General features: G+C 42.8%; 1 protein-coding gene across 3 annotated transcripts in view; it reads left to right on the forward strand.

The window, feature by feature from the left end:
* Positions 1 to 13817, forward strand: part of su(f) (cleavage stimulation factor subunit su(f)) — a 91768-nt gene that overhangs the window by 9503 nt on the left and 68448 nt on the right. For all 3 annotated transcript variants that reach the window (XM_065428850.1, XM_065428866.1, XM_065428858.1), the window contains exon 3: positions 684 to 779. In XM_065428850.1, the coding sequence (XP_065284922.1) occupies positions 684 to 779 (96 nt within the window). The remainder of the gene's footprint in view (positions 1 to 683; positions 780 to 13817) is intronic.

Here is a 13817-nt window from a genome sequence, read left to right on the forward strand (position 1 = left end):
TTTTTTTTCGTTGAAATGTACAGAACACACTGAGAATAAGGACATTCAATAAAAAGAAAAAAAGGAATGTTTTATGGGAACTTTTTCAGCAGTGGCTTTGCTGCGTGTGGCAAACGCCAGGCAGAACACTGGAAGCCAGCTTCACTTCAAGCAACCTGTGGCTTTGTGTGCTACTTGTGCAGGCAGTTCTCATCGGCTGTGAAACAGAGCTGTTCGTTGCATTTCCCCTACATAAGCTGTGTCATAACAGTGCAGTTGGAAAGGGGCGGGGGTTGCATTGGTCTTCCTCCTCTGAAAGAGAGTAGTGCGTGCCAGTTATCTTTCCTCCGTTCCTGCTCTAATACAACAAATTAAGCTTGCCGCCTGTCATTCACTGTTGGCTGCAGACATTTAGCCAGAAACACTCTACTCAAAACCCAAAACATGATGTGAGAAAACACTTTTCTGGCTTGCCACCTGTAAACAGTGGTCATCCATAAAGCATCAAAACTGTGAAGGTAGCATTCTTTTTCAAGATATTCATGTTCTCTTCAGGGTGCCCCACATTCGTGTGGGAACAAAACAGGTTGGAGCATACAAAGGTGCACCTTGAAATTTCTTGCATTTTCCTAACATTTGCGTTTTCGTTTGTTCTTTCCATCGCTCCATGTGTGTGTGCCGCCTCTGGACCACGGACTGCACAGAACAAGAAAGTCGAGGAGGCTCGGCCGCTCTACGAGAAGATAGTGACGCAGTTCCCGAACGCCGGCCGCTACTGGAAGATTTACATTGAACACGAGGTTTTGTATCTGCCACATTTCTCACTTCTACCTTCAACTTTCCTTTTTTCTCTCTCTCTCTCTCTCTCCTTTTGTTTAAGTTGGCCTTTGCGTCCCCACATCACGTCAAGCCTGCTTCGTCAACACAGCCCTTTGTTGTAACAGTCGTGTTTTTCTGCTCTTCCCGCTTTTCCCAAGAGATGTGGACGTGCCGACGCTTGCGACCTTACTTGCTGTGAGCAGTTGGCATTGGCTACGTGAACCCATTTCGTTGTGCATTGTTGACCCTGCTGTAATATTTAACTGCGCTGCCACCAGTTTTAAGGTAATTGCACTGCCGAAGTTGTAACACTCAACAGTGTGCAAAGTTGATGATGCTTGCTAGGCCGCCTTAAGACAGCTGCTGGTGACGGTCGTGATGTAGGAGTAGTGACGGAGGTTATGTGCTTAGAGATTTGCATATTGGAGATCGCAGTACATACTGTCCTAATAGGAACAAAAAAAAGTTCTGCGCTGTTGGTGCTGCCACAACGCAGGAACTGGAATTCAATTTCTTTAGATAGTCACGAATGTATTTTCTTCAACGGATTACAGATGATGTTGGGCTGAGAACTGCCCCTTTGGGGGACAATTGCCAGCCTGATCCTTACTTTATTTTACTCCTAATCGTATATATGTTTTCAAACCAAAGAACAATTGGGCTGCAGAAGCAGGGCTAGCAAAAGGAGCCGTGACATGTGGGCGTGCCGAGCAGTAACCATTTTGGCAGCGCCAGTGGTAGTGTGCTTGGCTTCTCTGGATGCGGTTATGTGGTCTTGGTACCTATATCTTCAGCATGTAATCTTGCCGACCAGTGATGACTGTTTAGAGTCTGCACAGACTTGCCATTGACAGTGTTGAGCCCTGCGCACAGCAAAAATGTCGCAAGTCTACGCACCCTGTTTGTAGCAGCGTTAAAACTTTTGCCTGTCTCTGTGTTGTTGCCTTGGAATAAGTGGAGTGTAACAAAATGCCATTGGAATGCCCATTGGTCGGTTAGAGAAACCTCACACAGTCTTCATTGAAGACAAATAAATTTATTTTTTTCGTTTGGCTCTCTCGGGTTGGGACTTGGGGGTCTGTCTTCGTAAGTGTGTCTCTCGTAAACTGTGAGCTCCCCCAAAGAGTGCGAGTTTTTTTTTTTGTCTCCGGTTCACTCGCTGTGGTCTCAATTACTGAGTGGCGTCTCACTTGTCTCCTGCACGGTGGCCATCACGCACACACCTCAGACAACACACAGGCTGCCTACACACTGCGCACAACAGTGGTGAGAAAGTAAAGGAAAAATAAGGTCCGCGCATGCTCTTCTGGGCCAGAGAGTCTGAAAAGAGGTTCTGCTAATGCTCCGGCTCGCCAACTTGCACGCAGTGCAGTGAAGGCTAAGGCTTGTGTCTGCCAATCAGCAGTGAGAACGAATCTGTCCCGAGTAATGGGAGGAAGAGAGCTCGCCTTGTGTGCTCTACTAGTTCTTCTGGGAAGCTTCCATTCAGTTGGCATCATGCAAAGGGTAAGCAGGGACTGTATTCTTAAGCGATCACTTTAAAGGATACATTCGCATGATTTCCTGTGACTTGGCACTGGATGCGTCTGTACATGACAGGCAGCGTTTCCGGTACTGTGCAACTCCACAGAGCTCCATGAGCACTGTCGGTCATGCTTGGACATGTCCAGTGCCAAGGTGCGTGAAATCTCACAAAAGTGATCGCATCTCATAAAGTGATCGCTCGAGAGTACCGTCTCAGAGGTGGGTAGTGGAGCCAGCCCTCATTCTGGTTCGGAAGAGAGAACCCGAGAAAGGGTTCCACTGTCTTCTTTTCTGGTTGGCTGATGCGAACTATAGTTTTCACTGAACTGCAGGAAGTTGGTGAGATGGGTACTGTTAGGGCTGAATTTATAAATCACTGGATGATTCTTTTGTAGTGCTGGTTATTGAATGGCCGCAGCGCACAACAGTGGTTTCTTGGCCGCACGGTCGAGCTCCTGTGTCATTCTTCCTGATGCTTAACATCTGAGTGGCATGGATGGTTGTGGCCACAGACTGATACCAAGCTGCTTGTAACATTTCCTATGGTCCCTTTCCCATAAACTTTGATGAATAAAAATGAATTGCTCTAATAGTCACCTTCTGGGAGTCTGCTCTGATTTGCAAGCAGTACGGTGCTTTTGATTGAGATGTGCAAGTGCTCGTTGAGGTGTGTCGATTGCACATCAGAGATGTGCCTAGGGCGCACCAAACCTGGCACAGAAATGGTGGGAATCTGTGCTTTGTTATGTTGGAAGATTGCGCAAGACCATTCTGCTGTCTTGCCTGGCATTTCTACAGCCACAGAGATTTTACCAGAATGTCAAATTCTGTAGTAGTGCATTGTGTGTGATTTGTTGCTGGCAGGCCTTTGCATCTTTAGGATCTTGCATCCCATTGATCTATATGAGAAGTTGCTGTTAATTTAGCTGTGATTCATCCAGAACCTCTTTTTAGTACTTGTTGAGGGAAAAACACCTAACAGGGCATAGTTCTACCTGCATGTTATGTGGATGCCTGCTGAATTGGGTAGGATTATTCCTGCTGCATTGGTTTGAATGTGTGTGTGTATGTGTGTGTGTGTGCCTGCGTGTGCGTAAAGAAAGGCGCTGCATTTCAACAGTTAAGACGGCATAATACGGTTGCTTTCATGCAACTGTAAGTTGTTGCCAGTGTTTGAAGCTGGATGCAAGCCTTTTGGCATAGCCCCAGATTCGGTTGGATATGGTGGAAGTTCAGAGATTCGTACAGGAAACATAAGCAGTGCATCCACTTTCTTTGAACATGTATGCTGTGCATGCTTTGGTTAAAGCATAATTTTCTTGTCGCCCACTATGATGGTTCTGTCTGATGGTTGGGCTTGTGTGGTTAAATTTAGTAGCACGTTGAAGAACCTCAGGTGGTTGAATTTAATCTAGAGCCATCCACTATGCTGTCTCGTACCTGAGCATTGCTGTAAGATAGGAATTGCACAATTAATCAGTTCGCCAATAAAATTAAGGTCCTCCACATTGGTCACCTGCGTTGCATACTGCACTATGCAATGTTGTTTTTCACATTTTTCACAATGTCTCTGATGCATCGTAAGTGTGAATTAGCATCTGTAAATTTGTGCTGTGCACTCTTTTGTATGACGGCTTGATGCACACTGCGTTAGAGGGAGCTTTTGCGATAGTTACGCAGTCGTTAATTGCTAATTGGCACATTGCTCTGATGCTCTTCCTTTTCTTTATATTAATTTTGCTGAATTGTCACTTATTAACGGTTGAGCAGTTTGGGAAATGTTGGATGTACCATGACTGAGAGCATCAGGTAATTAAAAAATCAGGAATGAGAGTCGCGCTTCCACGTTTGCGTTTCACGTTCCACGTTTGCGGGTGGCTTCATGCCAACGCAAGAGAGCATTGCAGGAAAACTGTGCACCATGCTTGATTAGGGAACAGCACCCTAGGCAGTGATGGCTATTCATAGAAACTGTATTTTTTAAGCTTTGGGTTCTGCTGAAAGTTGCAGTGAGCTCCCTAAAAAAATTGTGGTTATTTGTGTGTGGTGCACACAATTAATTTTTTCGGTTCCAAGGATTGTAATTGAGGGTGACATATGTTTAGGGAGAGCATGACTCTTTTCAGCATATGGCGAGGGCAATTGGCCTATTGCATCACCTTAAGTATTGGAAGGCATGCTGCTAGAGCAGACAATGGTACGAAAAGATTGCTGAGAAACCGTTATATAATGAGATCGTCTGCTTACTGGTTATAGATTGAAATGTTAGCTGTGTGATGAGTTAACTTCTAGTATTCTTGTGTGCCTGGGTAAAATGTTTGTGTGCGAGTGTGATTGACGTGTGATGGGTTGTCAGGCACGAAGTTGGATGCTTGCACTGGAGTGAATGAGCAGAAGTGGTTCACATTTATGGAAATGGAGCAAGTCACTTCACGTCCAAGGATGTGCTGCGACTTGACAAATAAATGAGGCAGACTGACTACCGTCAGTCTCCTCGTTGAAAGTCCCAAACTGAGGTTTGGGATGCCATTGCCTCTGTGACCCTGCTGCATCATGGCAGTTTCACGCAGCGTAAGCCATGCCTTTTCAGTTCTTGTGGACTTCATGTTGCCAACTTGTCAAAAGGTGTGTCGAACAAACTGGATTTTACTTCTTGACAGTCGGCGACTTCGAAGTTGAGAGCTTTGCCTACCTGTGTTAAAGCTAGCAAAGTAGTGCTTATATGAAGTTATACTTCTAAATGCCGCGGATAATCTACCATTATTAGATTTAGTTGTAGAATTGTCCTGGCATCAGTGAAAAAAATTAAAAATCATTAAGTCATTAAATTATTAAAAGGCTCCTTTATGTGAGTAAAGGTCGCTACACATATGCTGTTGAGATGTGTGACATTATGTCATACATTCTATTCTTGTCTGTGCTTACAAGTGGAGCTAGAAATTGGTCTTGTCAGGTTTCTTTAATCTGCTGTGCTTGCTGCGTAAGATTGACATGATGGAGATCAGAGTGTGTATGGTTAGATTAACGTTCAGTGGCTTCAACTGAACTGTTGCACTGGTGATTTGCCTGGATTGGTTCGGGTGAAATTTTGTAAGCCATGCAGCTGTCTTGTGCCATGCCTTCAGCCATCTGCGAAGATACTATTTGGCCCAGGAGGTTCACGAAGGGAGTGTTTTAATTGAATCGAAGCTGTTTGGGAATATATCGGGGGTGTACTTGCCCTGCCAATAAGCATTCTTGACATTTGCTTGGGTTAACTTCGCAGTTGCCCCCTCTGGCACCTGGACAAAATACATTAGAAAGGTCCCCCGATTTTTTTTTTTTTTTGTATTCCACCGTAATTTTACAGATAATGTCACATTCAGAATGTGCATCTGGCTTACATTTTATGTTTACTCAGAATGCCAACTAATTTTCAAGGAAGGACCTTAACAGTCGATAGATATAAGCATGACTATATGAACATTCGCATCATTGCCGACGTTCTCACTCAGCTACATGGCTTATGAATTTGGTGTGTGTGTGTGTGTGTGTGTAAGAGAGAGAGAGAGAGGTTTGGATGAAAGGAGAAATGATGTGTGCACATAGTCACTAGCACATGACCAAGTACATTTCACATGCACATCCCACGGACGCAGGTTGCGTGACACTACACACAACACATGGTGTCCTGTCTCTTTTCTTTCTTCAAGTAAAAAAAAAAGAGAGAAAAAAAAGAAATGAAATAAAAAGCTCATGGGAGACACCCCCTTTTTTCTTTTTTGGTAAAGCACTCTGCATGACAAGCAACGGGGCTTCGTTTGTTCTTAAATGAGATTCTGCGAGCTGCATCGAAAAGGGCGTGATCGTCTTGCTGTAGCTCAATAAATGAGTTGTTGCCTTCCTTGCCTAACTGGGTTCCTAAGCGTTTTAAATTCCTTGTGTCTGTGTTACTTCTGGGGTGTACCTTGGGTGGACGGGATGTCCAAACCGACGCTGGAGTGGTTGGTGGTGGTGGTTTGTACAGATTGGGGTTGCGGAGCGTCCCCGCCAGACACCCGACTGTGTGGTCACTGTTCAAATGCTTCTAGTTTCTGCGTGACAGCTGATGAAACCTTTGTTCCAGGGTTTGACAGGAAGCTTGAAAGGTGAAAGTAAGGATTGATGGTGTGAAAGGTTGTGCGTTGTGACATGGATACAACAGGAATGAAACAATGTTTGTGCGTGCCCTGCCGGGATGATGTCTTGGTTTGCTGGGAACTGTATTTGCCCATGTGAAATATGAGCCATGTGCAGATTCCTTCAACCTTCAGTTGGGTGCAACAAAGGATTGGTTTAAACTACAGCAGTGCAATTTTTTTTACAAAAAGTAAACTCAAGACCAGACGAAGAGAAGCGTTGAGAAGATTGGTGTTTAGGTGGCCCTTTTCATTCATGTTGTCTCCATGTCTTCCAGGCCTAACCTTTCGAACTGAGTGTTGTGATTTGTGCAGCAGCAAGTGCATGAGTTCACTTCCCCCTAATGATTAGCGACAGATTGCTATCGGGTATGTTAGGTTGTGTTCACTAAGGTCTTGCTAAATCTGCATGGAATAACAATACATAATGGTATCTGCTGTGTCATCTGGCAATGACTCCTTGAGGTAATTTCAGGTAAGTCTTGTGAAGGTAGTGCCAACACATAAGAGTTGCATTGCAGTTTTATGAGAAGGCTGGCTACCTTTTCGCATTCCTAGAACATAATACTAAATATATAGTAATATATAATAAATGGTACATAATAAAATAGGACCAGCAACTACGCCTTACACTCTTTATGTCAATGGCAAGAACCATATGTGGAGATAAAAATGTTACTGAACAGCTTTTGTTGAAATATTACTTGTACAGTGTGAGAAAAGGATGGAAGTACATCATAACAAGCTCTGCAATAACTTGTATGTATAAGGCACATCCTACAAAGCATGTAAAACAAGTATTTTCACTTGTTTGGGACTATCAAAAATTTCAAGCCCATTTTTTCATCATTTTTTTTTGTTGTTGTTGTTGCGCAGCAAGACTTTGCCTACTGCAAGGCGAAAGATTCGATAGGTGTAATTGAGCACTAGTCTGAGACTCGGTATTCCTGTCTTCCTTTTAACCCTTACTAGTCCAAATTTTTTAGAATAACGTCTTAGTTGGATGTACTGTTATGACAACAGTCAAGGCAGAAAAAAATTTTCCCACTGGCATTCGTTGTCAATGAATTGAGAAGCTTTTCTCGTGAACTTCTAAAAATATGTTGTAAGCAGCATGTGGTCCTTCAGACTTCCCAATTTGCAAACATGATCGTATGAAATATAGCCACAGATTGTTTGAAGACCACTTTTGTGCCACCTGGCGCAGGTGGTTTGCAGTAGGCAGCACTTGTTAAACTCGGGTCATTCAGTAATGTGTAAACGGCTTCCAGTAGTGTATATTAAAGAAACATTAAAAGGAATAGGTTACTGTATTGGTAAATTTCATTTCAACACTACAAAAAAAAAAAGAAGCTTTGACTTAGTGCATGGGATGCTTGGTTTATGAAGGGGGGGGGGGGGGGCGGTAACTGAAATAATGGGCTGCCTTGAAGTTTTCTGTACCAGCTTGCTGTGATGTTATGGATTTTGACAATGTCTCTTCTGGCGTAGTTAATTGTTTATCGGTGAGCACGGGCTACATTGTATTCAAAAGGAACCCAAGCCAGAACTTTGCAAGTTTTCAGAACATTTACTGTGCCACAGTGGCCTGAATAAAATATGAATTGAAATTCGTGACATCACACTGACATAGTGGCTCAGGGACTTCTGTGCTAACCGAAAGATGAATATTGGACCTCCATTATCATCTAGTAGGGGAGCAGTCAAGCATAGTTAGGAAATGTTTTAAGAGTTTTGAAAGAATATCGGTACAAACTGATTTAATGTTCCTCGTTAGTGTGCCTTTAAAGGGCCCTTTGCGACTTTTGTCAGTGCAAGCAAGCAAAGTGTGTAGGCGGGCAGTGACAATCGTGTCTGTGGTTTATAGCACCAATGTATGCAAGCAAGAACAGTTGAAAGTTCGAAATGAAATTCCACAAGCCCTTTTTGTGGAGGAACCACTCCCCCTGGCAGCAGAGACATCGTGGCTTGCACCTGCATGCTTTCATGCCTGCAGTTGTATTGATAGCCAGCAACAACGCAAACAATTCTGGTATTTCTGTGTAACACAAAGCATCCAGAACATCCAGAAAAAAAAAAGAAAAGGGCAGGAGGTATTCTTTGAAGATGATTATCTACTGTAGAAGGATCGACATTAGGGCGAGTTGGTACTGGTTGAACATCTTGATGGGGCAGCGCAAAAAGACGATGACAGAAGGCAGGAAACACACAGGACAGTGCTGAACTCGCAACTAACTTTACTCGAAGGCATACATACACTTATGTACACAACCCATAGCCACGTGCTCTCCCATCTATGGCGTCATTATCAGCGCGCAGGCAAAAAACACCCAAAACCATTTAATCTAATGCTACGCTATGAAGCGGCTTAAAAATTCAAATTCACTATCATGCAAATTTATCGATGTCATGCTTACACAACGCAATCCTTTTTTCCCGATATAGAAGGCCTCAATAATCTCCCTCGTAGTCTTGATTTTTGTGCGTGGAAAGTACTGTGGTGTCTTTGTATATTGGAGTGCACCCATGCTCAGAGCAATGCCGCGCGACATGCGAGTAGGCATTACCCGTTAGTGAGCGCCTATGTTCAGACAATCTAATATTGAGGCAACGACCTGTTTGACCGATGTACGCGATCCTTTTTTCAGCATCGATGTTCAAGACCTGTACTATAACATTCCACATGACGAACTAATGATAAGCATTAAACTTTGTATCTTCTGAGGACAGTGATGAGCTTAAGTTTTCTAGCAGCTGTGGTGTATCTGTCAGCAGTTTTCTCGAGATTCTCTCTTTTTATTTAGCTTCAACTGTTGTTGAATAGAAAGGAAATTTTTACCGACAAAAATCGGGCATTTGCATTGGGTCCAAGGTTGCACCGGTACTAACCAACATTTTCCTAGGTAGTGTAGACAGAAATATAGAAAGTAACCTGGATGACCGAACATTGAAAGTGCTAAGATATGTTGATGATTTTCTGATCTTTGTGAAGAATACTAATCTCCAACAAATGGTTCATAATGTTCTTCAAGTATTCCACAAATGTGGCTCAGGGTTAGTTTTCGCACATGAAGTGCCGGATAAGAAGGAACTACAATTTTTAGATACGAGGCTCAAGCTAACTGATACGCATGTGCGCTGGATGTATTGCCCAAGGTCAGAAAAACCAATTTTAAATTTTCACTCCGCACATTCCAAGGTGGTAAAAAACGGCATTGCGTTTTCGGTTCTATTTTCCGCACTTTCGAAATCGTGTTTTCACAAGACGTCTAAGAGTTTCTTAACGCAACTGGAGCGTTTGAGAGCGGCAGGTTTTTGAGAGGATGCTATCCGCATGACAGTACAGAAGCTTGTTAAACGTGTAAAATTGGGAGCACCCACAAGAATGAATAATCCGGAGCCTGCCGACAAGAAGAAAAAAACTGGTTGTAATTCAATATGTGCATAAACTATCACATAATCTCAGGAATGTAGCAGGCAGATTTGATATAAAGGTTGTTTTTTCTGTCCCTATCAAGTTGATCAAAATTTGTGGTAAGATCGATAGGAAATTGGCCCAGGCTGCCTCCATTCAGGCTGGGAAAGGCTGTACTGTTAAGCATACTTCCCCGTTTGTGCACTGTAGAATGGGAGTTGTTTATGAACTTCCATTTTCCTGCAATCACGTATACATCGGTCAAACAGGTCGTTGCCTCTATATTAGATTGTCTGAACATAGGCGCTCGCTAACGGGTAAGGCCTACTCGCATGTCGCGCGGCATTGCTCTGAGCATGGGTGCACTCCAATACAAAAAGACACCACAATACTTTCCACGCACAAAAATCAAGACTACGAGGGAGATTATTGAAGCCTTCTATATCGGGAAAAAAGGATCGCGTTGTGTAAGCATGCCATCAATAAATTTGCATGATAGTGAATTTGAATTTTTAAGCCGCTTCATAGCGTAGCATTAGATCAAATGGTTTTGGGTGTTTTTTTGCCTGCGCGCTGATAATGACGCCATAGATGGGAGAGCACGTGGCTATATGTATGCCTTCGAATAGTTAGTTGTGAGTTCAGCGCTGTCCTGTGTGTTCCTGCCTTCTTTCATCGTCTTTTTGCGCTGCCCCATCAAGATGATTATCTACGTTAACATGATTAGCTTTCAAGTGGTGATGTGTAATTTTTAGATGGCAGCTCCATTATCGGATGGATATTTTATTTTCATGCCACTATGCAGTGTAACTTATCCATTTGGGCACTTACTTGGGGACCCAAGTAAGTGCCCAAATTAGGCCAATAATAAGTAATAATTATAATTACTATAATTATAATTATGTAATTACAGATTAATTCATTAATAGAAATTAATTGTTATTCCTTAATAATTGTTAATTAATAATCATGTAATTAATTGTAATCACATCAATGATTAATTATAATAATTAATTACTTTTAGTGATTGATATTGCTAATTATCAGTAATTAATACGTAATTAGACCAACCAGCAGCAGACTGTATATTTGGGCATACACCCAGTGGTTCATCTTGTCTGTTTGGCAAGACGGTGGTCGGCACATGCCTATTGGTCCAGGCTAATGGACAACTTGGGTTACTGGGAATTTGGGTCACGGTGTGGAGAGGCTGGACAGACAGACACAAAGTTGCTGAGGTGGACTGAGAATGCTAATCGCATCAACTAGGAAGGTCACTTGCGGGTGCTGGTTGAGCCCACGGAACCAAGCCCTGTGCTGTTTGGTAGGGCAGCCTACCTCCTCGCACCGCGGCCTTGCAACATTTCACATGCGTCTGTCTCAGCTGCTGCTATTTTTTTTTTTAATTTTTAATGTGAAATGCTCCCTGGATGGTGCTTTACAACTTCTAGTGCGTAACCGTAATTTGTGAAAAATCTGTATGATGATGGGGGGGGGGGGTGCTATTATTGGACAGAATCGGAAAGCTTTGGCCATGTTAATATTGTAAAGGTCCTGTGTCTGTTGACAACTTTTTCTCATTTCTTACAACTTCGGCGTCATTAGAGATGTACAGTAGCAGAAGTGACTCGGAATTTGATTTTTTGAGTGAGTTCAGGGCGTCTGTGGATGTACGCCATAGTGCGTGTTAAATCTCGGAACTGCTTTAGCTAGAGAAACAGTTGACTAGTTTACTTGCAGTGTGCTTAAACAGTGCTCATACAGTTGAGAAAGTTTCCACAATTCAAAGCAATTCAGCCTGCAACAGCCATATATTGATGTCCACAAGCAAGCACCCAGACATCCCAAGTTCCAGCACCTTTCTCTAGCACACTGTGGTTATATTTTGGCACTGGTCCAGTCAGGAGTCGCTTAGTATGTGTGCAGCACGTCTTAGGTATTGTTTTTTCCATTAGTAATTTCAATTTTGATTACTTGTTCTTGCTGTATACGTGAGGCTGAAATGCAAGAACGCTTGGGTACTTAGATTTAGGTGCATGTTGAAGAACCTCAGGTGGTTGGTCAAAATTGATCTGAAGACCCCCCCTACGGCGTGCCTCACAATCAGATTGTAATTTTTGGCACTTAAGACCCGGAACAATTTTGTTTTTGTGTTTGTATTCACTCGGCATGCAATGCTCACAGAGGTGGGCTGTGATTATGTCTGGGTTAAGCATTTTATCAGGTTCATTTTCACAGAACTGTATCAATTTTAATTGCACAGGCACAGTTTTAAGTTTTCATGAAAATTTTTATGAGAATTTGCAATGTTCTTTAAATGTAAGATGTTTGAGGACTTGTAACATTCTCCCAATAATTGCTTGATGTCGTCTTTTGCTATTAAGTGTAACATTTTACTGGGCTGGTTCAACGGGTAATTCACATTTTCTGCATATGACATGCGTTCGAGCCTCGTCACGTTTCCCATTGTTCCACTAGCACACCGAAGTGCATATGCCAACAGAATTGGAAACCGAGAACAAGAACTCGCTGGAACAGTTGCAAGAACTGGCCAGAGGCAAGTTCAGGTGGACCAAAGTTCCTTGTGCTAGTCTACACATGCGCTTGCCAGCACGTGATCTACACTTGAGCATCGTCTCCCAATGACACATTTGTTTATTAAATGACTCGAGACTTGGAAAACACTATACCAGAGGGCCTCCTGTCCCACAAACACGAAAAATGAACCCTAATGACAAGGTATGAACTGACGCCTCCACTTCTACCAAACGTACTGGCATAGGAGGAGACCAGCTTGGTGCTGCAGCAAAACTTGGCGTTGTAGACAGAGGCTCTTGATTCGTTCTGGAACTCTGAAAGTCACTTTTTCTTGCCAGCTTGCAGTTTTAATTTATTGCTAGTAGTATCTTGCCTGAAGGCTGCAGGTGTAAAGTCTTTGTAGACTTGTTCTTTTCATCTGCAGTGTTTAAACCGTTAACACTTTCTCTTCTGCTCTTCTTTTTTTTTTTTATGTGAAAAGTTTATTGTGACATGCATCTGAATGACAAAACTCAGAAAAATATGAAAAAGTTCCCACTGGACTTCACCGGATGCATAAGATTGCCCATTAGAGGCACGCAAAAACCACACAATTTAAACTTTGGGTGGGGGGGGCACAGATTTGTGAAAAGTAGGGGTGTGCTCATATATAAAATTTCAAAAATATGAGAATGCACTGTTCAAAGATTTCGAGTGTTTGTCCAGTTTGTATTGTTGCAAGGAGCAACAACAGTTACTGCGGTCTACAGAGAGAAAGGGTGTTGCTAGTGGAGACTTGAGGATGATTCTGCTCCAAGAGAGGCAAGTTTGTTACACACGTGAAGCAGTTCCCGAGTGAAACCATGGAGGAGGTCACTTACGCATAATACCAGTCGTTAAATAAGTGTGTTTTTCATGCCTTAACAAGCCCACAAATTAGCTGTCTCAGTTTCGATGAAGCATTCTATTATTTAGCCAATCTCACCTTGTTAGGGTTCCTTCAAGACAATGGGTAGTGCTGTAGTCCTGCCCTTGGCTCTATCAGTGAGCCCCACTCTCTACTACACCCATCCAGTGATGTGCTGTTTCATAGGTTCATTAATGATAATGTCATTGCCTTGGTGTTCCACAAACGACCACCCTTCCTTTGTTTCAAATTTAAAAGCTCCTCAGTTGAGCTTGCATTCTCCTGTTAAAAAAATTAGATGTATCAAATAACATATAATCCTTATGTTGCCAGACTTCATGCAACTTTTATTAAAAAGTGGAACATTCATGTTCGAAGGTTTTCTTTAGTATTTGTATTCGATTTGATTAGAAAAGTTTGCTATTCAAGAACCCTTAGGGAAGCCACATTGAAAATCGAGTGATACAATCTGGCAAACACGAAGGGAGGGAACACGCCT

This window comes from Dermacentor albipictus, chromosome 10, assembly GCF_038994185.2.
Source record: "Dermacentor albipictus isolate Rhodes 1998 colony chromosome 10, USDA_Dalb.pri_finalv2, whole genome shotgun sequence".
Taxonomy (NCBI): domain Eukaryota; kingdom Metazoa; phylum Arthropoda; class Arachnida; order Ixodida; family Ixodidae; genus Dermacentor; species Dermacentor albipictus.